Raw genomic sequence first — 24397 nt, forward strand, 5'->3', positions numbered from 1 at the left:
CTGAGATCCGGCCACTGCACTCCAGCCTGGGCAACAGAGCGAGACTCCGTCTCAAAAAAAAAAAAAGAAAAAAAGAAAAACATTTTACCCTTTGTCTCTCGGGGTAGAATTATTGGGTCATATGGTAGCTCTACACTTACTCTTTTGAGGAACTGTCAAACTTTTCCAGGGCAGGTGCCCCCTTTTCCATTCCCACCAGCGGTGTATGTGGGTGCCAGTTTCTTCATGTCCTCACCAACACTTGTCATCATCTGTCTTTCTGATTACAGTCACCCTGGTAGGTGTGAAGTGAATCTCACTGTGATTTTCATTTACACTCCCTGGATGGCTAATGATGCTGAGCATCTGTTCGCATGCTGGCTGGCTGTGTACCTTCTTTGGAGAAATGGAAAAAGGACAGTTTTTTCAAACAGTGGTTTCTGGGAAAACTGGGTATCTGCATGCACAAGAATGACGTTGGACCTTTGTCTTACACTATACACAAAAATAAAATAGATCAAAGCTCTAATAGAAAAGCTAAAAATATAAAACTCTTAGAAGAAAACATAGAGGAAATCTTCGTGATATTGGATTTGCCAGTTATTTCTTGGATATCGTTGGATGCTGAAAGCATAGGCAACAAATAAACTGGACTTCATCAAAATTAAAAATGTTTGTGCATCAAAGGACGCTATAAAAAAATGTGACAAGACACCCACAGAATGAAAGAAATTATTTGTAAACCATATATTTGAAAATGGATTAATAGAAGATATAAAGAATTTCTGGGAGGCTGAGGTGAGAGGATCATTTAAGTCCAGGAGTTCCAGACCAGCCTGGTCAATATAGTGAGACCCTATCTCTGCACAAAATAAAATGATTAGCCAGGCATGGTGGTGCATGCCTGTAGTCCCAGCTACTAGGGAGGCTGAGGTGGGAGGATTGCTTGAGCCCAGGAGGTCGAGGCTGCTGTGAGCCTTGACTATGCCACTGACTCCAACCTGGGTGACAGGGGGAGACCTTGTCTCAAAAAAAACAAAAAACAGAAATAAGCAAAGAGCAACCTTGAGGACATTATGCTAAGAGAAATAAGTCAGTCACAAAAAGGTAAATACTATATGATTCCAGATATAGAAATCTCTAGAGTAGTCAGATTCACAAAGACAGCAGAACTGTGGTTGGCAAGGGGTGGAGGTAAGGAGCTGGAAGAAATAGCGAGTTGTGGAATAGGTATAGAGTATCCATTTTTGCAAGATGAAGAATTCTGGAGATCGGTGAATGTACTTAACATGACTGGACTATACATGTGAAAGATGGTAAATTTTGGCCAGGCGCAGTGGCTCATACCTGTAAATGTCAGCACTCTGGGAGGCTGAGGCGGGTGGATCACCTGAGGTCAGGAGTTCGAGACCAGCCTGGCCAACCTTTACTAAAAATACAAAAATTAGCCAGGCATGGTGGCACATGCCTGTAGTCCCAGCTACTTGGGAGGCTGAGGCAGGAGAATCACTTCAACCAGGGAGTCAGAGGTTGCAGTGAGCCAAGACTGTGCCACTGCACTCCAGCCTGGCGACAGAGCGAGACTCCATCTCAAAAAAACGAAAACATTTGAGGCCAGGAGTTTGAGACCAGTCCAGGGTAGTCTCAACAAAAACAACAACAACAAAAAACAAAACAAACAAAAAAACGAGCTGTGTGTGGTGGCACGAGCCTGTAGTCCCGGCTACTCAGGAAACAGGAGGATGGCTTGAGCCCAGAAGTTTGAGGCTGCAATGAGCTATGCTCATGCCTGTAAATAGCCACTGCACTCCAGCCTGGGCAACTCTTTCATACTCTGTTATGTTTTATTGATCTACATAGCTATACTTCTGCCAGTACTACACTCTCTTGATTACTGTAGCTTTGCAGTAAATTTTAACACTGAGAAGTGGCCAGGCGTGGCGGCTCATACCAGTAATCCCAGCACTTTGGGAGGGCAGATAACCTGAGGTCAGGAGTTCGAGACCAGCCTAGCCAACATGGTGAAACCCCGTCTCTACTAAAAATACAAAAATTAGCCAGGCATGGTGGCACATGCCTGTAATCCCAGCTACTTGGGAGGCTGAGGCAGGAGAATCACTTGAACCTAGGAGGCAGAGGTTGCAGTGAGCCAAGATTGCACCACTGCACTCCAGCCTGAGCAACAGAGCAAGACTCTGTCTCAAAACAAACAAACAAAAAAACTCACTGAGGCCGGGCGCGGTGGCTCAAGCCTGTAATCCCAGCACTTTGGGAGGCCGAGACGGGCGGATCACGAGGTCAGGAGATCGAGACCATCCTGGCTAAAACGGTGAAACCCCGTCTCTACTAAAAAATACAAAAAACTAGCCAGGCGAGGTGGCGGGCGCCTGTAGTCCCAGCTACTCGGGAGGCTGAGGCAGGAGAATGGCGTAAACCCGGGAGGCGGAGCTTGCAGTGAGCCGAGATCCGGCCACTGCGCTCCAGCCTGGGCGACAGAGCGAGACTCTGTCTCAAAAAAAAAAAAAAAAAAAAAAAAAAAAAAAAAACTCACTGAGAAATGAGTTCATTAACTCTATCCTTTTTTCCCCCAACATTGTTTTTGCTATTCTTGATTCCTTGTATTTGCATATGAGCTTCAGCTTGTGAATTTGTGCAAAGAAGCCATCTGAGATTTTGATAGAAATGACATTGAATTTGTACATCAATTTGGGGAGTATTATCATCTTAACAATATTGTCTTTTTTTTTTTTTTGAGACAGAGTCTCGCTCTGTCGCCCAGGCTGGAGTGCAGTGGCCGGATCTCAGCTCATTGCAACCTCCGTCTCCCGGGTTCACGCCATTCTCCTGCCTCAGCCTCCCAAGTAGCTGGGACTACAGATGCCCGCCACCTTGCCCAGCTAGTTTTTTGTATTTTTTAGTAGAGACAGGGTTTCACCGTGTTAGCCAGGATGGTCTCGATCTCCTGACCTCGTGATCCGCCCATCTCGGCCTCCCAAAGTGCTGGGATTACAGGCTTCAGCCACCGCACCCGGCAACAGTATTGTCTTTTAGTCCACAAATATGGGATGTCTTTCCATTTATTTAGGTTTTAATTTCTTTCAACATTTTATAGTTTTCAGAGTACAAGTTTTGTAGCTGTTACATTTATTACTAAGTATTTCATTGTGTCGATGCTATTGTAAATGAAGTTCTTTCCTTAATTTTATTTTTGAACTGTTTATTGTGTATAGAAATATATATTTTTTAATCTTGATCTTGTACCCTCCTGGCTCACTTCTGTAATCTCTATGCTTAACACAGAGGGCAAGCACTTTTGAAGAGTCACCCTGGCTAACGCATGGCAAACAGGCTGGAAGCAGGGCAAGATTAGAGGCCTGGCTGCCAGCTGGCAGGTGGCTGGTGCTGTCATCTAGATGAGGGTGGCTGCCTGGGCAGTAGCAGTGGGGACAGAAGCGGGTGGACTTTAACCACAGGACGAGGCGGCGGTGGGGAGAGGGAAGCATCCAGGATAAGGGCCAGGTGGGTGTCTGTTTTTTTTGTTTTTTTTTTTGAGGCGGAGTCTCGCTCTGTCGCCCAGGCTGGAGTGCAGTGGCCGGATCTCAGCTCACTGCAAGCTCCGCCTCCCAGGTTTATGCCATTCTCCTGCCTCAGCCTCCCGCGTAGCTGGGACTACAGGCGCCCGCCACCTCGCCCGGTTAGTGTTTTGTATTTTTTAGTAGAGACGGGGGTTTCACCGTGTTAGCCAGGATGGTCTCGATCTTCTGACCTCGTGATCCGCCCGTCTCGGCCTCCCAAAGTGCTGGGATTACAGGCTTGAGCCACCGCACCCGGCCTGTTTTTTTTTTTTTTTTTAACCAGGATCAGGGAGGGGCGTGGTCATTCCATTTTGAAAGTATAGGCCAGGTGCAGTGGCTCACGCCTGTAATCCCAGCACTTTGGGAGGCCGAGGTGGGCAGATCATGAGGTCAGGAGATCAAGATCATCCTGGCTAACACGGTGAAACCCCGTCTCTACGAAAAATACAAAGAATTAGCCGGGCGTGGTGGCGGGCGCCTGTAGTCCCAGCTACTTGGGAGGCTGAGGCAGGAGAATGGCGTAAATCTGGGAGGCGGAGCTTGCAGTGAGCTGAGATCCGGCCACTGCACTCCAGCCTGGACGACAGAGCGAGACTCCATCTCAAAAAAAAAAAAAAAAAAAGAAGGGAAAAAAGAGAAAGTATGGCTTTTGATGTCCCTTTAAAACAGCCCAGGAGGGCGCGGTGGTTCACACCTGTAATCCCAGCGCCCTGAGGCAGGTGGATCGCTTGAGGTGAGAGTTTGAGACCACCCTGGCCAACACGGTGAAACCCCATCTCTACTAAAAATACAAAAAAATAGCTGGGCATGGTGGCAGGTGCCTGCAATCCCAGCTACCTGGGAGGCTGAGGCAGGAGAATGGCGTGAACATGGGACGCGGGGATTGCAGTGAGCTGAGATTGTGCCACTGCACTCCAGCCTGGGTGACAAAGCGAGACTCTGTCTCAAAAAAAAAAAAAAAAAAAAAAAAAAGGGACCAGCCCAGGAGGCAGCAGAATGAGCCATGAGGATCTCAGGACAGGGTTAGGCTGAAATAAACTCCTGGGTGTCAGGAAGCCAGAGTGGGAGAGACTGGGCAGGGCCAGAGCTGGGACAGAGCCCAGGACCCGGCACTAAAGGGTGGACACGAGCTGACCATGGCCACGCAGCTGGAGAGCCTGGAAAACCACAGGAAGTTGAATTTGGTCGATGGAGCGTATGAGGGGTGGTGGCAGGCATCTCAACAGGGGAAGGCTGTCCCACTGTGTTAAAAGCTGCTAAAGTCAAGGAAGACAATAGCCAAGCCCCCAGAGGTTGTGAGTCACTCTAGCCAGACTGTGGCAGGGTTGAAACCAGCCCGCAGTGCGCCGGGGTGTCTGGAAGGTGAAGCAGTGGGCCCCAGACAGCTCTGAAGGGGGACGGGGGCCTGCAGCTGTTTTTTTTTGTTGTTGTTGTTAGCTGCTTTTTGTTAAAGGAAAAACTTGAACAAGCTTGATTGCTTGATAGAAGGGGCCAGGTGACATGGAAAGGGGGAAGATGCAGAGTGAGGGGACTGATGGACAGCGAGATGGCTGCAAAGGTAGAAGGAAGCAGGGAGCGGGAAGGGAGGAGACGCGGTGCCGCCGCTCAGCTGTGCCCCATGGCTTCGCCCCGTGGCTTGCTCCCCTCCCCAGGACTGTTCTCCCGTATGGAACAGCCAGACTTACTCCTCATTTCATCTGCGGCCCTGCCCCTACCAGCATGTGCTGAATGATGTTCAGCCTCAGGCGGCGGGGGCCAACTGGAACTAGGGCTCTGAGTGACGGAGACGCAGTTATGTCTAAGGACATACACTAGAATGGCTGATGCAGGGCGCAAGCTCGATTCCTGCGGACGTGTGTTAATGAGCAGCTTCCTCATTTCTGCAGAGGTCAGCGTTCCTTTGGCAAACTGGGAAGGAGCAGTTTAAGGTGCAGCTCCCAAGTGGGTCACACCGACCCCCCAACATCCAGTTCCCAACTGCTGAGCGTGCTTCTCTTCGTGGGGGTGGGCAGGCCAGTGCCAAGGGGCTCAGGACGGATTCTCAGAAACGCCCCACCATGCGGGTGGCTTACAGGAGGGCAAAGCTGATGCCAGCCAGGAAGGAAGTCTGCGCTTTCTTTCCTCAGGGTGAGTACTTACCCAGCCTCCTTGTAACTTAGCCTGAGGGAGTCTACAGCTACCGATCTGCCCACCTGACAGATTCCTGGTGAAGGGCAGGCCACTCAAGGGCAGCTGTGATGAGGAGCCCGCGTAGGGGCAGGGAGGGTCTACCCAGGGTCCTGGGGCCCGGGAGCGGTAGGCTGTTCTCAGAAACACATGTTGGGGCCAATATCTGCTCCAGACTTAGCCTGCACTGCCTGTTTTATCAGAACAACCAGAAAGCCCCCGGCCTCGTGATGATCAGGACCCAGTTATTTCTCTGACTTCAAAACAGTTTGCTTATCAGACTAGAGTTGTTGACTGTTATGTTTTTCCAGCAGTGGCAGCTGCCAATCAGAATGGACCAGCCGGAGATGACCAATGACATGACAAGACTCCTGCACAATGGGAAGAAATGAGATGCTGCAGCCGACAAGGGCGGCCAACCTGGGAGGCATCTGGCTCCCCTGACAATACCCGCCGACCACCAAGCTGGCTTCCAGACTTCCTGGGACAGAACTGTTCCTCCCAGGACGCTGGTGTAGGTTCAAGTCCAGTCAGTATTTACCAAGCAACTGCGATGCTCAGGCCTGTTCCAGTGCTGCAGACAGTAAGTGCTTGTGGGTGCTTATATTCAGAGTAAGTCAATACACCAGCTTGGCACGACCTGCGTCTTTGGGGCCAGCAGAGCAGGTTGGTCTCCTCGGCCTCACACTGGAGCTCCTGGCTAGCTGGTGTCTGTGCAGTCAGGGTCCTAGTGATGGGAAGCTCAGCAAACAGAGGAAGCAGAGGGGATGTTCTGAAATGACCTTGAAACGACCTATCGCCCTCTTGAGGTGGTCTTGCTGGATGAAGTCCAGCCCGCCACAGGCACTGAAGGGCTCTCATTTGCTAAGCCCTTGCTTTGTGCCAGGTGGCTCTTCCTCTGCTGACACTGATCAAAGGAGGGTGCAAGGCACAACTACTGAAGCCGGGGTCAGATTCGCGGGCGTGGGCTTTCCTAACGCCAAACCCACGGGCGCCGAGGCTTCTCAAGCCCCTCCTCAGTCAGCCCCTGAATTTCTAACTGGCAAAGCTCCACGCGAGCGGTAGGGGAAGAAGGAGCCAGAGAGACCTGAACAGCAAGGGGGCTCCACGTTGGATGGTTCAGGGGAGCAGCAGGACAGCTAGGCCCCTGCTAGCACCTGCCTGCCGTCTCTTACCTGGTCCCCACTGCAGTGCCCCCTGGCAGGACAGAGCCGCTGACTTCTGTCCCACAAGAGCTGTGTGCAAGGTGGGCCCTTGTCTGTGTCGCCAGCTGGAGACTGACCCAAGACTCGGGAACAAAACTGGGTTGGATCTGTTCTCAGTGTGGTCCCGATCTGCCATGTTGGCAACAGCCGGGAGTGTGTTAGCAATGCTGAGTCTCAGGCGCCCCAGGAACCCTATCAGGGATTCAGGTGCTCGCTAAGTTTGAGGACCACTAGATTAGATGATCAGCAAGGTCCTTCCCGAGTCTTTCTCAGCTGTCCCCTTCCCGAGTTGCCTTGGCGTCTCTCATCCTGGGTTCTGAATCCTGGGCTCTCCACTCTCAGGATACCCCATGCCTCCTGCTGGTGCTTGGCGGAAACAGCTGTGGGTGGGGCATGGCCACTAACTGGGAAACCTTGGCCACGGACAGGGATTCTCTCTCCTCTTCATTCTGAAGTTCTATCATCTGGTGAACTGAGGTTCATGCTCAAATTTTTTTTTTTTTTTTTTTTTTTTTTTTTGAGATGGAGTCTCACTGTCGCCCGGGCTGGAGTGCAGTGGTAGGATCTTGGTTCACTGCAACCTCCACCTCCAGGGTTCAAGCAATTCTCCTGCCTCAGCCTCCCGAGTAGCTGGGACTACAGGCGCGCGCCACCACGCCTGGCTAATTTTTGTAGTTTTTAGTACAGACAGGGTTTTGCCATATTGCTCAGGCTGATCTTGAACTCTTGACCTCAGGTGATCGCCTGCCTCGGCCTCCCAGTGTTGGGATTCCAGGCGTGAGCCACTGCACCTGGCCCATGCTCACATTTTTATAAGCACAACGGCAGTAACCAACACAGTCACTTCTCTGAGGCCTTCCTGTGCCAGGAACTGGGCCAAGTCCTTGACTTAATCCTTATTATCCCAACAAGGTTGGAGTCAGCAGGCCTGGGTTCTTGTCTCAGCTCCGACACTTAATAGCTGGGGGAAAAAGGGGAAGGATGTGGGTGGGCAGCGGCAGAACCTTCTTTAGGCCCATTTTTGCAGTTTTGAAGGCAGGGCTTTGGAGGGATGAATCACAAATCAGTATGCTGTGTGAAAGCAGCCAGACACGAAAGAGGGCACCCGGCGCAGTTTCATTCACATGAAGTTCTAGACGAGGCAAATGAGACTATGGTGGGATCAGAGCCGGGGCTGTGGTAGTTTCAGAAAGGGGGCAGTCGGGACCGGGAAGGGGCAAAAGGGGCTGGATGGGGTGACAGGCATGTTCCATCTTGATTGTGGTGGAGGCCACAGGACTATACATGCATCTGTCAAAACGCAACAAACTCTACATTTAAAAAGGATGGATTCTGGCCAGGTGCAGTGGCTCACGCCCGTAATCCCAGCACTTTGGGAGGCCAAGGCAGGCAGATCACCTAAGGTCAGGAGTTCGAGACCAGCCTCAACATGGAGAAACCCTGTCTCTACTAAAAATACAAAATTAACCAGACATGGTGGTGCATGCCTGTAATCCCAGCTACTCAGGAGGCTGAGGCAGGAGAATTGCTTGAACCTGGGAGGCGGAGGTTGCGGTGAGCTGAGATCACGCCATTGCACTCCAGCCTGGGCAACAAGAGCAAAACTCCGTCTAAAAAAAAAAAAAAAAGGATTCTACTGCAGGTAAAATAGGCCTCAATTTAAAACATTCTTAGTAAAATATGGGCTTTGGAACTGAATGACTTCTAAAAATGCTTTGAGTCTAAAATCCTGGATTTCTCTGCTTCCAACTGGGGTAACCCAGAGTTATTGCTAACTGATGCAGGAGGAGGTGCGCTTGCGCCTGTCACAGTGCGGGCTCTGCGCCAGGCCCGTCATCTCCCCTCAAATGGCAGCAGTGCCCTGACACTGGTTCACAAGGCATCACCTGCCTCCAGCATAAGCAGGACATCAGTAACCCACAACCGGTTTTCAGGCATCTGGGTCTTCACTGCGCTGCCACAGATCTGCTAAGATGCCTGGAACTTCTCTAGTAGGTGTCACTATTGTCAGTAGGAACTGGTGGGAGGCAGTTAACTAATTTAATGAACAAAAATCACAAAAAAAAAAAAAAAAAAATTATGAGAGGAAGGTGGAGGAGAGAAAGCACCAGGAGCTGGCGACTCCCTGGATCTCATACACACACGGTTCTGCCAGATAATCTTTATTTTACACATGTTGCAACACGGCAAGAGAATTCAGCCCGTACATCACCCTGATTGGATCCCCCACCCATTATACATTATATGTTTACATAAATACTCTTCAATGATTAGTGTTTTAAAAAAAAATACTGAAAACTCCTTCTGCATCCCAATCTCTAACCAGGAAAGCAAATGCTATTTACAGACCTGCAAGCCCTCCCTCAAACGAAACTATTTCTGGATTAAATATGTCTGACTTCTTTTGAGGTCACATGACTAGGCAAATGCAATTTACGATCTGCAAAAGCTGTTTGAAGAGTCAAAGCCCCCGTGTGGACACAACTTCTGGACCCTGTTAACAGTTAATCTTATGTGCTCCAAAGGCTGACCTTCTGAAGGCTCACTGCCTCATCTGGCTGCCCCCTCCAAAATCCAAAACCCTGCCTCAAAATAAGCTGCCCTCTGGGTGAGTTCGCTGTTCTGTTTCATTCTGACCGTTCTGACTCTGCCCAGAACGCCGTCCCACCTGCAGACGCCCTGCTGCCAGAACCCCAACAGGTCCCTGAGGCAGCGAGGCCAAGCCATGCCCACTCACTCCCGCACCATCTCAGTGTGCTCCCTCACACGGGGCCTGAGATGTGCGGGGCCCATGGCCTGGCAGTGAGCCATCTAAAAGCATTATCTATTTTTCAAGCATAAACCACGCAGAGAGGCTCAGATGCATCGCTGGGCTACAGAAGTGGCCTCTGGGGAATGTGGAGTATGTTCAGCCTGCCGACCAATAACCACCTTCCAGGTGGTGACAAGTATTAGCGTCCACTCAGGTGGATGCCTTTTAAAGACGCCCTGCCAGAAACACCCTAGGGAAAACTGGAGTGAAGAGCGGGTCTTTCAGAACATTTGGTACATTCTGGATGAATACCTTTTTGATATACCAAGAGGTATCAAGTCCAAGTCTACCTTCTGTAGCGGGGAAGTCATTAACTTGCTGAATCCTAAAGGGAAGAATCAAGCCGCAGGCCAGAGGCACCCTGGACTTAGCTTACGGTGAGTCTTGCAAGGCCAGGGGCGGGTCAGAGAAAAGCAGAGGGGTGAAGCGTGGAGTGTGGAAGCAGGGCTGCGGGAATGGGCTAGGATCTGTTTCCTTTGAAGTACAGCAGCTTGGCAGCATGAAGCACGAGTTGTTCCGCTCTTCTACTGGGTGTATGGAGCTGGGCCAACAACCTCAGCAGACTACCTAATGTTCTAAGAGCCTTCCTTGAAGAAAATGCTTCAGGACGGGGGAGGAGGCCAGAATGCATCTGCAACTCCAACAGGCATCGCTATGCTCTTCCTTGGTCTGTAAGGACTGGGTGCCTGGAGTAGACTGTTGTAAGTACCAAAACAAGACACCCATTTTAGTGTGGAGGAAGACCATCCTGTATGACCCAAAGCAGTAATATATGGCACGAGTATGCACGCTCTTGAGAAAATTCTCCTTCGCTTAGAAAAATGCATCTGTCACACAGCTGCTGGGAGAAAATGCTGCAATGCACCAAAGCCTTTAGCCCGTGCCCAGAATGAGCCTACGTGGGATCAATAGGCACGGGGAGAAAGAGGGCAGAGAAGGGAAGAAGAGGGAGGAGGAGGGATGGAAGAGAAGGAGGAAGTGGAGGAGGGAGGAGGAGGGGGAGGAAGAGGGCAAGGGGGAGGGGGAAGGGCGAGGGCAGAGGAGGAGGGAAGAGGGAGGGAGGCTGTGGGACGAGACAGCAGAGATGGTGATGAGGTCATCATGCAGGAGGAAATCTCACCCACACGAAGTGGACTTACGGGGCCGTGTGCTGCCTTGGTAGGCTGGACGTGTCAGGGGCGGGGAAACCCTGGATATTTCACTCTAAAGTGGTTTCTTTAAAGAAAACTCAACTGACTCAGGCCATGAGCATCTTTTACACTGAAGCAAGCATCTCCTCACAAGCGCTTCCTACGATTCACCAGAGTCATATTCAACATCATCAAATGCAGTGCTCCTTACACTTTAAAGCACTGAGGGGCCAAGAAATGGGCTGCCAAGTCCTCAGCCACTGTTAGGAGCCAGGATTTAGAGATCAATGACTATTCCTATTGTCCAAGAAATAATTTTCTAGCAAAACATACACATTTTATTAAATTTCACAGCCAGCAGCACTTTCAGTCCACAACAGATTTCTCAAAGGAAACATGGATCTTTTGTATAGGCAGAAACAGTGAGGAGTACCAAGCGAAGCTGTAAATACCACCAATGGCTCTGCTATGTGCATCCGATATTTTCTGCCCGATCCCTGAAATACTGCAAGGGCTTAACCGTTCAAACACCACATGACAACGAACCTAGTGGAGTGTGAAACTCAGGCTGCAGGAGGGTGGCTTGTCAGCTGGTGAAGCCACTTGGCTTTGGATGCCATCGGTCATCTTTACGCAAGAGCAGAGATGAACGGTGGGTTATAGCTATGACGTGAAGGAGAAAGAGAAGACACGCTCACAGAACAGGATGGAGAGCTTCAATAATTTCTTAAAAGCTTGGAACCACCACCTGCTTTCTCAATCTTGGGCTGGGGTTTTGACTTTTCTTGATCTGACTTGAAGCCTTTTACCAGTTACAATACAGACATGGCCAGATGACCGCCTTGTTAGGAAGGCTGTGGCCATCTTTGTTTCTGAACAGTCTTATCTCATCTGTCCACGGCTGCTCTGGAAGGGTCAGGACCAGCACTGCAGACACTTGGCCATGCCGTGAGTGAGCCCAGACGTACGCGTGGAATCTGAACACTCAACACTGGTGCTCCCGTGCCAGTCTGACAGCTGCGGCTCCAGCGATTGTCCACACACATGCCTGCCTCTCTCTAGCTCCTTCCCTCCCTGGCTTCCTTGCTTGCAAAACCCAGCATGTGAAATGAGGACACCTCCACGGAGACCCTTCCGAGCAGGGAGGTTTCATCACACCTTTCGTTCTTGCCAAGGAGTCTGTCGCCTCATCCACAACATCTGCTTGCGAGAGAAACAGCAAATGTGTCCCTCTGAGGGAAGGACTAAGGAGGGCTTTGGTAGTCACAGATTGAGACACATTTCTGCAAAAACTGGTATTGTGTTTCTGCACAGGAAAACAAAGTGTTAAAAATATTTCCATCCTCCCCCCAACTCCCTTCTGTCACACAGTCCCGAGTGAATTTTACAAAGGTCCAGGAGTGAATTCTTAGGGCGCATTCACCCTTCTCCTGAAGATGGGAAGACACACGGATGCTCGCCTAAAATATCTGCCGAGAGGTGAGCAGCTGTGGCCTGGGAAGGCGCTTGCTCTTCCTCCACATGAGCCAGAAGGCAGGTCGCACTTTCAGAGCACCGTACAGAACCCAGATGGCGAATCAAAGTGCAGAAAAAGAACACCCGCTTCCTCGTTAGTCATTTAGGAAGATAAAATGGCACGGGACAGGGAAAACCACCATGTTCTGAATGGAGACTTTTTCGGGTTCCCAAACCTGGGCTAGTGAGTGTGATCCCACATCCTGTGGTTTCTGCCTGACCCTTCTAAGCCAGAGGTGAGAAAACAACCCCCAGAGACCACGACTATCACCCCCGGGAGGTCCCTGATCCCCTGCAGGGGTGGCTCTCTGACAAGCCCCAGGCAGGGGTGGGCTCCAGCTTTTGGAAGCAGCCCCACCTAGCTGGCCCCCAAGCATTAAGAAGCTTTCCTGATGGGGCCATGGTTTGGTCTCCTTTTAAGTCCTCAGTCACAATGGACCTTCTGAGCTTGTCCCACTATTCAGATGATTTTCTGAGTTGCAATACTGCTCACTTTAGGTGGCTACCTGTGTTCACTGCCAAGCTCTGCAAGTGTGGAAGGGAACTTAATCACTGAGTTTCTGTGAAAGATTTCGCCATCCTAAAATCCCTGAGAGTGAAACTGTTGAATCGTGCTCACTTTCTTCACATACATACTCTTGGACTATGGGGACCAAGTCTGTTGAATTCATCTATTTAGAAATCCTACTAGCCTACAGGAAAAGCTTTTTAATGGGGATGATTTGCTTGGACTTAAGTATTTGCTTAAAGACTACCTATTCTGCCCCCAGCTGCTCCTTAAAGAAAACTCCTTTCCATTTCCCCCAAAATTCTGATCACACACCACAAAGCCACGAACATGAAGGGAAGCCAAGACGGTGCTGCTCTGGGCTGTCAGGGAGTGGATGTCCAGGGAATGCCACAGGCTAATGCTTTTTGAACTTAAAAATACATTTCTTTCCATCCATCAGGCAACATCTCAATCAGAAAACCACCTCCCACCACCTGGGCTGTGCCACAGGGCATGACCCTGACAGTGACATCACAGCCTTCTTTTCCTGTTGGAAAGAAGACCACTGGGCCGCAGGAGCTGCTGTCCTGGTCACTCTAAGCATCCGGAATAAGGGTCTGGGGCAATGCTGAGGGCAGGAATCCTGGGGCAGATGCTACATCCTCAACTGGGTTTTGACTTTGCTTTCCAAAGTCACCTGTTTTCATTCATTTTTGTCTCCTGAACAGGCAACGGCACTCTCCCCGCCCCTCTTCGTTAGTCCGGGGTCCTCAGTAGACATTTCCTAAAGCCTCAGACAGATACCTCGCACCCTCCTTCCCCCTCCACCAGCCGTCCTTGCTACGCTGCCCCACACGTGGGGTCACAACTGCATACCCCTTAGAGCTCCCAAATGAAGAAAAAAATAAACCTAAATAAAAAATGAATTCTTCCTTTCCTCTTCCTCTCCTCCTCTCTGTGCCCGCCCTCCCATTCCCGCCTGAAGGAGGATCCAGCTGCCTTGAACCAGCCACAGATCGTTTCCATAAAAGAGAGTACAAAGTCAGGTTTCCGCAGCACTGTGCTCCAGCCATGTGCCCTGGTGTCACTGTCGGAGGTGCCAATAGTTCACTGGAGGAGCTGCTCCTGCTCTCCAATAGGACTATGAATAAGTTAACAGTTTCCTTGGACAGTGCCATCCTCAGGGTCGGCTCTGTCACACGGCGCCTTCCCACTCGCCCTGGGGCTCCACGGAGCCGTTGGTCACCTTCTTGACTTTCTTCATACTTTCCATCACCCCAGATGTTGTCACACTGAACAAGGAAAGAAGAAACAATTAGGAACATCTCAGAGTCTCTTAGTAAAAGGCCATGTCTGCCACAGCACGGTGGTTAGGACTGATGATGGGCGTTGGTTTTCGAAACAGGCGAATCTAAGTTTGATTCCTGGCCCATTCCTTACTAGCTGTGTAACCTTGGCCAAGTCACTTGACCTCTCTGTGCTTAATTCTCACTTTCCAGAACTGTCATGAGGAAAAATGAGATTCTCCAGAGTGCCTAATCAATAAACACCAGCTATCATTATTACAATCGTCATGAATCTTTTTGTCACAGCTTGCGGAATTTTTGTAGTGCATAGATAGGTGACAGTGATGGTTATGAGACTGAAATCTGAATCGTAATGGACATTCAGAAAAGAAAGCTAATTAGCCAACCAGACATTTTTAATAACCAGTCATAATGGATCATTTCTGAGCCAGGGGACAGAACACAGGTTTAGAGGAACCTTCCAGGATCAAAGATTCTTTGGCCGCTACGGACAGAGAACTGGCTGCTTTCTGCAGGCGGGGGCTGGGCCATGTGGCTGTGCCTCAGCGCGTGGCCTCTGCCTCCACTCTGTGAGCTCCCGGGGCTCTGTCTATTGGTGCCTGGTTCTGAGGAGGCCCCATGGAGCCATTCGTTGAATTCGAGAATTAAAAATGGAAGATCGCTGGTCTCATGGGGCATGAGGAGCTGAGCAAGGCAGTCCTTTCCATTAGAAGGAATCGCATGCACAGGCCCCACCATCTCAAGAGGATAATCTCTTGCCTCACAGAAGGTGAGCTGGTCTATGAGGGAAGTGGGCGGCTCTGTGAGTAGCGGGAGAACTAGGCAGAGATACTGGGTGTCAAAAGCCACTTGGTCCAGCATCTTCCCTGCACACTAGGAAACAGTGAAGATTTATGCTGCCCCATTGTGGACCAAAAGAAATTTCCTCATCAGTAAAATAAATTCAATCAATCAACTCAACAGACTCTTTCCAAGGACCCATCCCATCCCTCTGCCAACTACCTCACCCCTTCCCCTACAAATGGTGACACAGTGGTGACACAGTGGCTGTGTATGTGACCCATCTAGAGTGCATGCAGCTGGACCTCATGGTAAATAAATGTTTGTATGGGGTAAGGGAAGAAAACTTCCCCTCTTCTTTGTCTCTTCATTCTTTGCCATCATGGTGCTGCCATGCCCAGGCTCAAAGAATCGCTCCCAGCCCGGACCTTTCTCAAACAAGTCCTTTAGACTCACAGGTTATTTGTACTTATGGCAAAGTTGGGACAAGGTATATGGCCAGATCCCATAGATGCTATAAGTGAGTCTAAAAGCATCCCCTAAGACGAAAATGCCTCAGCTGAAGCCGCCCAGCGTCACTTCCTGCCAGCTGGCTTGTGTCTCAGGCCTGGTCTCGTTAGGAAGACACCTGCCCCAGGGGGGATCCATGTGCACAGGGCTGCTCCTGAAGGGACCTTCTTTAGACGGGGACACAGGAGGTAGGGCCTCTGCATGAGCCAGAGAAGCCCCTGTCCCGAGCCACACAGCAGCCCCTGTGCCTCTCCACAGCGACTGAGACTACAAAGAAATGCGACCCCATGTCTTCCAGAAACATTCCAGTAATCACACAGCTGTCCTATGGTTACTGCATCTTGTTAAAAAACGACAAGGAGTTCAATGCACGTTGACTCTAAGAGGCAAAGCGCATTCACTGTGACCTGGGTATGGGCCTGACAGCAGACTTGGGAAAAACATTTTCTCCGTCTCTTTCTCTAAGAAAATACTCCTTTCCACATGGTGGGCCAAGAGAGAAAACAACTTTTACTCTTCAAGACAGGCCTCATGCTAGGTCACAGAGGAAAAAGAAATGGACTTATTGCTCTCAGCGGGCCCACAGCCCAGGAGAAGAGATGGTCTTCCAGAGCAACACTGCAAAGCCACTTCCAGCAGAGACGGGAGTGCTGGGAACCGGGTTCGGTGATGGCTCCGGCTGAGAAGAATCCCCTCTGCTGGGGAACCGGGGAAGCCAGGAAGCCTGTCATGAGACGTGGAGGAGCTGGGTGGGAGGAAGTCAGAGGAGTTTCCAAGAAGAAGAAATAGGCAAAAAGCATGAAGGAAAAACCCAGGACATTTCCTGGGGCAGTCAGAGAGTGCTAAGTACTCACAGGGTATATATATATATTGATTTTAGTTTTTGAGATGAAGTCTCGCTCTGTCACCCAGGCTGGAGTGCAGTGGCACCATCTCGACTCACTGCAACCTCCGTCTCCTGGGTTCAAGTGATTCTTGTGCCTCAACCTCCCAAGTAGCTGGGATTACAGGTACATGCCACTATGCCCAGCTAATTTTTCTATTTTTGGTAGAGATGGGGTTTCACCATGTTGGCCAGGCTGGTCTCAAACTCCTGACCTCAGGTGATCCACCTGCCTCGGTCTCCCAAAGTGCTGGGATTACAGGCTTGAGCCACTGCACCCGGCCTACAGTATATATATTTAATACCTCCAGTCAGTCTGCGAAGGAGAGAGGCAGGGAGAGAGCCAGGGGCGGACACAGGACGGCAGGGCTGTCCAGGGCCAGTCTGCCTGGTCACCCAAGGATGGCCCTGATTCTTACTCCAGCGGTTCTCAGTTCTGCCTCCTGCTCAGGCTGCCCTAGGGAGTGAGAAAAGCACAAATCCTGAGCACAAGGAGGTGAGAATCAGTGTCTCCAGGGACGTGGCCAGGAAACTGGCACTGCAAAAACACTCTACAGGTGATTCTAGAGCCTGGGAGAACAGACAGGAAGGGCCGGGCACACATGTATTCCCAGGGCAGCTCATGCCTGCATTCCCAGCACGTTGGGCAGTGGAGACAGGAGGATCGCTTAAGCCCAGGAATTTGAGACCAGCCTGGGCAACATGGCAAAACCCTATCTCTACAAAAAAATACAAAAACATTAGCTGGGCATGGTGGCGTTCATCTGTGGTCCCAGCTAAGGAGGCTGAGGTGAAAGGACTGCCTAAGCCCAGGGAGGTCTAGGCTGCAGTGAGCCGTGATAGTGCCACTGCACTCCAGCCTGGGTGACAGAGTGAGACCCTGTCTCCAGGGGAATAAAAGAAGGGACAGGAAGGGGAGAGGATCGGGAGTGAAGAGGTCAGCCACCACAAAGCCCAGGCACAGAGAAAGAGGCAGGGTGGGGCTATGGGTGAGAGGCACAAAGTGAGGCCTACAGGACGCTCCGCACGGGCTGAGCAGGAGGGAGGTGTTTCAGCCATGGCTATGGGAGACTGGGCAGATGTCCGTGTCACCAAGGCCGGTAGGGAACGCTTGGGAGGGGCCAGCTTGGTGTGACGCAGTAAGAGTGCAGCTTCAAGTCCGAGGCGACGCGGAGCAGGAGGACGGGGACCTGGCGTTCAGGAGGGGCCGGGGGCAGTGAGGGGGTAGCAGAGGCAACCCTGGGCTTGGGTGAGTCCTGGGAGAAGAGGGAAAATGGGAGCAAGGCCGTGTGGGAGTGCAGGAGGTTGTCACAGGCAGGGCGGGTGACAGGGAGCTTCAGTGTGTGGCCAGGACTGGGAGTGGCAGAAGTGAACTCAAGGAGAGGAAGAAACCTGATGGCAGATGCCCAGGGTGGGGTGGGCGCTACATCCTGTTCTCCCAGCAAACCTCCGGGAGGCTGAAGGGACACCTGGGGCCCCCACGGCGTGAGGAAACCTGGCTAGTCCCCCGCAGACAGGGCGCCCGCAACGCTCCTGGCAGCTCAGGCTCTGCAGCAGTGAGAAGAGAGAGCTGGGTCCGGTGAACACCCAAAAGCCTCGCTGGCAGGAACATGCCGTGGTGGGGCTTCAGCAGCATCACAGGCACCTCGCTAGGTGTCCTAATTTTGGTGCCAACACTTAAGGGGCCGAACAGCTGAAGGGCCAACATCCGAGCAGCAATCTACACCGCAGATAAGCGTTCTTTCCTTGACATTTAAACAGTAACCCCCTTTCCTCACAAAGCCCCAAGTCTCTGTAGTTGCCACCAAAGTGCCGAATGAGACACAGGTTCCTTCTGCCACACAAGACTGCAATCGAATGTGGCTTGGGTCTAAGTGGTCCATGGATACATCCATTTCTTTCTTTCTTTTTTTTTTCTTTTTTGAGATGGAGTTTCACTCTCATCGCCCAGGCTCTAGTGCAGTGGCGAGATCTCAGCTCACTGCAACTTCTGCCTTCTGATTTCAAGAGATTCTCCTGCCTAAGCCTCCCAAGTAGCTGGGATTACAGGCGCCTACCACCAAGCCCAGTTAATTTTTGTATTTTTAGTACAGATGGGGTTTCACCATGTTGGCCAGGGTGCACTCCTGACCTCGTGATCTGCCTGCCTCAGCCTCCTAAAGTGCTGGGATTACAGGCTGAGCCACCACACCCAGCTGATACATCCATTTCTATAAAAAGTGTTTTCTGGACTGGAAATGCGGGGAGACCTGGTGAAGAGACAATTCTATTAGTCTCCAGTTCCCATTTCCACGTTCGTTTTCTGCCCACATGAAAGAATGCAGGGAGTGGTAAAAGGTGAACAGCAGCCATGAATGAGGACAGCGCTCTGGAATGGGAACCCCAGGGAGAAAACCTCCTGGCCCAGAAACCCACACCAAACACTTCTTTCCACTCTCACTCCTCAAGATGACAGAAGTAGTTCAGATTATTAAGGAGACCCACAGCCTAGGAGGCAGCTACCAAGTCTGATAATTGAAACTGCACCCAATACTTTTTAACTTGCTGATTATTTACCGATAACTTCTTGTGCCAAAATCGGTAGGCCTAAAGAGAGACGGTCAAAGAAACAGACGGGGAAACAGAGAGAAAGTCAGTGTTACTTTGGACAGTGCCCTCATTCCCAGGCCCAGAGAGAGAAGCTGTGTCAGGCCTGGTGGGGTAATGGCTGCACAGAGAGCAGCCGCGTGGGCCGCACTGTCAGAGAGAAAACAAGCACCAAAACAAAATTTTCAAAAAACTGTTGCTATGAAACAAAAATACCTTCATAATGCATCCAGACTCCAAGATGTAATGGCTGAGGGAAAGGATGTGGGAAGCGGGAAGCCCCCATTACCACTGTAGAGTACAATGCAGTAAAGGAGACGATGCCGTGACCCAGCCACTCTCACCCAAAGACCCCGTGTTATGGGGCTGGACGAAGCTAAAGCCTCCCAGCAGGGGAATGATAAACACACCATGTTTTAGGTTATTTCCTGATGCTGCTGGTTACCAGCCTGACACATGTGTGCCTCTTCAACCAACAGACGCTTGCTCAGACCCTGCTACTTCTAGGAAAGGCACAGCTGATGGTCCTCCTGCACTCCACTCCACTGTTTAGAAGGAGGAGTTTCTTCCTCTGCATGGGAGATGCTGTTTGGAGCCCACTGGCAGGACCTGCCTTCCTTTACTGTTGCCGTGGAGCTGAGCACAGAGAGCTGTCTCATGCTGCCTGACCCGCTGACAGCCAAGCAGAGCCTAGCATGGGCCGAGTCTCAGCCTCTGAACTGGGAAGAATTCAAAGACTGCCAGGGCTGGGGGCAGAACACTTAATACCAGTGAACCAAGAAGGGAAAACTCTGCCTTAGGCTAATCATCAAACACAGCAATTGACCTGGCTTATCAAATTTCAGAGCTAACAAGCAAATATGCTTAATCACTATTCATTTTTCTAGACAATGATCGCCCTTTCCCAGAAAATAGGACCCTAGAGTCACTCACTCTGTGACTCAGAAAAGCCCCTATTAGTGCTCAGATATAGGTCAAAGTCATTGTGCTGTGAAAAGCCGCGTAGTTATCTGACGATAGAGGATGTCTGAGGATCATTAGCAGACTTAAGAGATGACTCAGAAGATTCCATTTTCAGACATAAGCGCCTGATGGTGGGCCTGACAGAAAGTGGGCTCCTTATTCTCCCTCGTGAACTGGCCATGGATATTCCTAAGTTCTTGCCACTGAGTTCTTGAAAGCAGGCTCCAATGATGCTTAGTGGAATGGCAAGTTCCATCTTCCCTGACAAGACCCAGCAAGGCTTGGCAGATACTGTACTTCAAACCAAATCAGACAGCCTGTCCGTTTCCAGTGTCCATTCCTTCTGCTAAAAATAGAGGAACCACCCCTGGAGCCACGAAATGCTGAGAGCAGCTGGCCCGATTCACACTGTGCTGCTTTGAGTTAGGCAAAGGGGTCAGGGCTAAGGAAGAGGGAAGAAAGATTTCTTACACAGACTCCATTTCCAAGTCATCTTCTTCCTGAGAGAGTTGTAGGTAGGGGTTATCCGAAGCTGGACGGAATTTATACCCCGTTAGAACAAAGAAGACCAGTGTGGCCGTTTCGTCCAGGAGCTGCAAGTTTAAAAACCACCCCAAAACAAAGAGATTAGCAAAACTGTTCTTCAGAAAGCAGCGCAACTCAACGAACTGACATATCCCCCACAACCCACCACTTGCTGGTTCTTCACTCAAATGCCACTTCCTGCTAAAGGGCATTTTCCTTAGACTTGCCGAGGCCTAAACGAGGAGCGTCCTGCCCAGGGATGACCTTTCAGAGGCCGCGCTCTGCTCTGCTTTAACCAGTCTTCGTGGGGAGCTTTTAAGAGCTCCTTACACACCCACTTCCTCCTACAGCGCCTACAGCACAAAGTGAGTTATTCAAGAAAAAAGTCATTTGGTGGCTACTCTAGTAAACTGGTTCTAGTTTATTGCAAAGAGACTTTATTACCGAAATAATAAAATGGGCAAAGAAGAAGGGCAGTCTTGATTTCTAACTACTCTAAGCCCTGTAACTAAAGGAAAAGACCACATCTCATCTAAGTTCTAATTATTCAGGGCAAATCTTTCTCTGCCTTAGGCTTTTCTCTTCAGACTTTTAAGACTGAAAACTAAAATCAAGATTGCAATTATTTTCAGATTCCTCATGGAATCCAGCAGCATTTCTGGACAAACAGATCATCTCAATTATAGGCCAGAAGAGATGGAAGGAGGCTGGGCATGGTGGCTCCCACCTGTAATCCCAGAACACTGGGAGGCCGAGGTGGGCGGATCACTTGAGATCAGGAGTTTGAGACCAGCCTGGCCAACATGGCGAAGCCCCATCTCTACTAAAAAAACAAAAATTAACCGGGCATGGTGGTTCATCCCTATAATCCCAGCTACTCGGGAGGCTGAGGCAGGAGAATCGCTTGAACCCGGGAGGTGGAGGTTGCAGTGAGCTGAGATCACACCACTGCACTCCAGCCTGGGCAACAGAGACCCTGTCTCAAAAACTAAAAAAAACAATTTTTTAATTAACAAAAAGAAGAGATGGAAGGTCTTCGTGGTCATTCCCAGACAAATTAGTAACAACTGTTAAGTTACACTTCAAGACTTTATCCTCAGGCATAAATTCTCTGGCATTCCGCCCTGTGAGCAGCATACCTGGTAGAGCCACTTCCACTGGAATGGAACAGCGAGTTTGAGGAGAAATGCAATGATCCTAGTGAAGTATATGTAACACACAATCTGTATGAGGAGGAAAGAAACAGGAAATCAAATCAACAGGAAAATCAGGACACCACTTTAACAATTTGCTTTCACAAATGAACTAGGAAACAGAAAACAGAATCACTCAAAGAAAAGTATGTGACACTTACAGTGTGAATTAATACATGCAGCGGAGAGACACGGCTACTCTGCCAGTTACACTTGAATGTCTTCACTCTCCAGGTGACCAAGATATTGCTAACAGCCACACCCACGGGGAGCACAGGACACTTCAGTAGGGCTGTTCTTAACCCTTCCTCACCCTATCCACAGACAGAAGCCCTTGATTTCAATCTCCACAGGCTGTATTGCTTATTCTCAGGCTTTGAGGAATATTTACCAGTAGTGAGAGCAAAATAAAACCACACAGGGAAATTACTGGCTTCTGTCCTCTTCTCTGGCAGATGCTGCAAGCATTCAAGGTCCACACTCACAGAAGTACAAATACTACCAAGTTCTCTAGCAAGACAGGATGCCTTAATTTCTCCCTGCAGTGACAAGGACTCAATGTGCTGGCCACCAGAGCATGGCCTGTGCACGGGGACTAAGCTCAGCTGGCCAAGGACCACTCATTATCACTGCACGCAACAAGAGAGGTTCTGTGATGACCTGTGCCTGTTTGGTGGATGATATAAAATCCATGGGAAAGAAAAAACAAAAGAAAGAAAGAAAAAAAAATCCACCCTAAGTGGAGTGTCTGCTCTTGCATCTCTCTCTACCACTGAAGTCTGATGTTTGCTTGAGCAAAGGAACTGTCCTAAGTGACAATGCCAAACTCACAGATGAAAGACTTAGCAATGTTCTTTCAAGACTCAGGAAGCAAACTAACTCTGGGAGGCATGTACCTTATACAGTCTAAGAAATTATGATCCTAACAATTCCTAGCAAGCTCTGTCTTTTGGTGCTAGCTGATAGAACTTTTCATGTCCATCAGAGTCCTGTTTTTAGGTTTTAAAAAAACTCTTATTTTTTTCTTCTTAAGGAAAATTTATTACCACAACATGTAACTAGTTTTCTGCAGGGAAATCTGAAAGAAGAGAAAGGTAGATACTCCAATAATTTTTTTTTTGAGACGAAGTCTCGCTCTGTTGCCCAGGCTGGAGTGCAGTGGCACTCTATCTCATCTCACTGCAATCTCTGCCTCCCGGGTTCAAGCAATTCTCCTGCCTCAGCCTCCCAAGTAGCTGGGACTACAGGCATGCACCAGCATGTCCAGCTAATTTTTTTTTTTTTTTTTTGTATTTTTAGTAGAGATGGAGTTTCACCATGTTGGACAGGCATGAGCCACCCCGCCCAGCTAATTTTGTTTTTATTTTTTATTTTTAGTAGAGACGGGGTTTCACCATGTTGGCCAGGATGGTCTCGATCTCCTGACCTTGTGATCCGCCCACCTCGGTCTCCCAAAGTGCTGGGATTATAGGCGTGAGCCATCGCACCCGGCTGATACTCCAATAATTTTTTAAATGAATAAAACAAAAATGGCTGCAGAAGAACATGATAGTGCGATCCCAGTTTTCTAAATGAGTAAAAATAGTGGTCGGGATTGCACCACTGCACTCCAGCCTGGGCGACACAGTGAGACTCCATCTTAAAAATAAAATATAAAAAAAAATTTAAAAAATGTAACTCAGATATTTAATTTCCTATTTTAAAAGACACAACTAGATTTTATAAAATGAAAGCCAGGCGTGGTGGCGTGCACCTGCAGTCCCAGCTACTCAGGTGACTAAGGTGGGAGGATCTTTTTGAGCCCAGGAGTTGGAGTCCATCTTAAGGCAGCATAGAGAGACCCAGTCTTTAAAAAAAAAAAAAAAAAAAAAAAAAAAATCAAAAAAGCAAGTCACACTGGCCAGGTGCAGTGACTCACGCTGTAATCCTCGCACTCTGGGAGACCGAGGCAGGTGGATCACCTGAGGTCAGGAGTTCAAGACTAGCCTGGCCAACTTGGTGAAACCCCGTCTCTACTAAAAATACAAAAATAAGCTGGGTGTAATGGCAGGTGCCCATAATCCCAGCTACTCGGGAAAGCTGAGGCAGGGAGAATTGCTTGAACCCGGGAAGTGGAGATTGCAGTGAGCCAAGATCTCTGCACCACTGCACTCCAGCCTGGGTGACAGAGCTAGACTTCATCTCAAAAAAGAAAAAAATAAAAAGATAAGAAAAAAAAAAAAGCAAGCCACACTGCTCAGCTCTAGGTGGCACATCTTGTGCTTCCACCAATTCTTTGGAAGTTCATTTGCTCTACTCCTTGAATTGATTTTATTTATAGATTAAGGATTTTTTTTTTTTTTTTACTTACCAAGACGTAATAATGTCTGAAAAGTTTCAGCTTTGCTAAGTTAATAGCAGCTAGAGAGAAGAAAGAACAAAATGAAGAGCTCGTTAACTTCTCATTTTAAAAAGCAAGCCTCATTCAGACACCCTCTCAGTCAAGAGGCCACCTCTAATGCAGATGAGGACCACTCAGAGGCACATCCACCTATCTGGAATCAAGTCTGCTGGGCAGGCTCTCCTCCAGTCACCAGGAAAAAAATGTGGGAGCAGCACAGCCACAGGCGTGAGCTGGAGTTGGCTTGCACCAGCGATTCCCGCCCAAGGGTCAGCAGCTGTAACCTGGCTATGGTGGGAGTATACTGACATCACAGGAATTGGAAGATGCTACAAATCAGGAATTTTTCCCCCCAGAGAGCCAGCATTAAACATTCCAGCTCTGCACAGAGCTGTGAC

At 49.6% G+C, this 24397-nt stretch overlaps 1 protein-coding gene and 1 pseudogene across 1 annotated transcript in view; one reads left to right on the forward strand and one right to left on the reverse strand.

Annotated features, from left to right (window-relative positions):
* Positions 1 to 6718: 6718 nt before the first annotated feature.
* On the forward strand, positions 6719 to 7618 carry LOC114672875 (uncharacterized; annotated as a pseudogene).
* Positions 7619 to 9071: 1453 nt separating this feature from the next.
* Positions 9072 to 24397, reverse strand: part of GPR107 (G protein-coupled receptor 107) — an 83971-nt gene continuing 68645 nt past the window's right edge. Inside the window, 4 exon segments of the mRNA XM_077967789.1 lie at positions 9072 to 14164; positions 20373 to 20494; positions 21566 to 21649; positions 23970 to 24019. Of these exon segments, the coding sequence (XP_077823915.1) occupies positions 14068 to 14164; positions 20373 to 20494; positions 21566 to 21649; positions 23970 to 24019 (353 nt within the window). The 3' untranslated portion in view covers positions 9072 to 14067.

The sequence above is a fragment of the Macaca mulatta genome, chromosome 15 (genome assembly GCF_049350105.2).
Source record: "Macaca mulatta isolate MMU2019108-1 chromosome 15, T2T-MMU8v2.0, whole genome shotgun sequence".
Taxonomy (NCBI): domain Eukaryota; kingdom Metazoa; phylum Chordata; class Mammalia; order Primates; family Cercopithecidae; genus Macaca; species Macaca mulatta.